Source organism: Alexandromys fortis, unplaced genomic scaffold (genome assembly GCF_014885135.2).
Source record: "Alexandromys fortis isolate MF-2015 unplaced genomic scaffold, M_Fortis_MF-2015_v1.1 scaffold_5273, whole genome shotgun sequence".
Lineage (NCBI taxonomy): Eukaryota > Metazoa > Chordata > Mammalia > Rodentia > Cricetidae > Alexandromys > Alexandromys fortis.
The window spans coordinates 1-1,982 of record NW_026073133.1 but is presented as its reverse complement, the minus strand read 5'-3'; the positions used below and the strand labels follow the sequence as shown (position 1 = coordinate 1,982).

Below are 1,982 nucleotides of genomic sequence, written 5' to 3'. Positions count from 1 at the left end.
TATCTATCTATCTATCTATCATCTATCTACTATCAATCAATCTATATATCATCTATCAATATATCAACTCTCTATCTACCCACCTATCTTGTATTCATCTATCATCATCAGTTCATCGATCTATTGATTGATCTATCATTCAACTCTATGTATAGTGTTAAAAACTTTGACTATATATATTCTCAAGTATATAATATACTTAGTCTGTTTATACGTAGATATATACATACATATGAACACACATGTGTGTGTATACATATGTTTTTTTCAGGACTGACCATCTGGTACTGAATAACAAACTGGTGTCATCTGTGGAGTCTATTTCTCCTTTTCTCAGCATTTTCCTGTAGTTCTTTGTAAAGGGTTCAAACATTTCCCAGCTTTCAATTATCTAGAGAAAAGGCAATATTGATTCAAACTTTTTAATGCTCAAATAGTCAGTTAAAGATAAATATCAAAATTTTAGTACAACTTGTAGTTCATTTTGTGCAATTCTTTTCCTTTTCTGGTGAATTATCTTCCTTATCTTTGTTCAGATATTTAGAGTTTTCATTCATTCTTTGCTCTATCATGCTTGAATGATACCTATTTTTAAAATTATGAATATATAAATTATTTTCATTTGATTTGGTGAAGGTGTTGTTATTCCTAAGAACCAACAAACAACAATAATACCATAGAGGAGAAAAAAAACTGATTTAGTGGATACATTTGGGAGTTTTGGTGCCATAAATAATAGACGAATAATTAAATAAAGGAAAATTCAAAGAACATAGTAATTTCACTATAATAAAATTATTTTGAAGGATGGGCTGACAAGCATTACTTACCAGTAATGGACATGGTATGATACTATGGTACAGAAATTGTGAAAGGAAAAAGTGACTAGTACTCAATATGAAAATATTCTTGCTAGAAAATTTTTGGATAAGTACATACTGAAATATAATCTCAGGAAAGAACAAATGAAACATCGAAAAATTGAGCCAAGTCATAAAGATTTTTTCCTTTGATGGAATTTCTTATTAAAAACAAAGGTTGTAATTTGCTGTAAAATTTAAATTTTGAAATTGAAAAACTTGCTAATCATATTAAAAGGATGCAACAATTAGCAATAAATATATTTTTAAAATTCATTAGACGTATTGCAAATTGTAGCTAGATACAATCTAATGCTTCAACAGTTCTTTAAATTATTCCTGAGGATTTCAAACATATTTAACAGAATTTATTTATTATGAACTAATTGTATTCAAATGTTCTTAGACTTCCATAAGTTAATAATTTTCTTTTACATTTGACCATTTTCTCATTATGTGTGAGTTTAGAAAATGGCATGCTCATCTTTAAATTAGTTGACCAATAACTATGGTCTTTGTTGTCTAATGTTACAGAATCATCTCTTCTTCATGACTTTTTTCATCACATTTATTACTTCCTTATTTCTCAGACTGTAAATGAAAGGGTTTAATAAAGGAATTACTAGGGTATAGAAAATAGCTACAGGTATATCTTTATCTCCATCAATGACTGCTTGTGGTTGTGCATACAGAAAGAGAAGAGAACCATAGAATATTGAGACGGATAGAAAGTGGGATACACAAGTTGATAAGGCTTTCCCTCTACCCTCATTAGACTTCATTTTGAATATAGTGAAAAGTATATAAAAATAAGACACAAGAACTATAGTAATAGTACTGGCTAAAATTGATCCTGCAAAGCTAAATAATGTCAGTTCATTGATATGTGGATCAGTACAGGAGATTCTATATAATGGAAGGATATCACAAAAGAAATGCTTGATTACATGCGACCTACAGAAAGTTAACCTTAAAAGAAGCCCGACTTCAACCATGGGATGCACATTTCCTATTATGTAGGATCCTATGGTCATCTGAAGGCAGAGCTTCTTGGACATCATGGTGTGGTACTGCAGTGGGTTGCATATGGCCACATAGCGGTCATAGGCCATTGCTGCCAGA

At 30.4% G+C, this 1,982-nt stretch overlaps 1 protein-coding gene across 1 annotated transcript; it reads right to left on the bottom strand.

Annotated features, from left to right (window-relative positions):
* Positions 1–1,396: 1,396 nt before the first annotated feature.
* On the bottom strand, positions 1,397–1,978 carry LOC126496481 (olfactory receptor 5K3-like; the record flags this gene model as incomplete). Its single annotated transcript, XM_050133976.1, has 1 exon — positions 1,397–1,978. A coding segment is annotated over one exon (582 nt), but the record flags the coding sequence as incomplete, so codon positions are not given.
* Between the last annotated feature and the right edge of the window lie 4 nt (positions 1,979–1,982).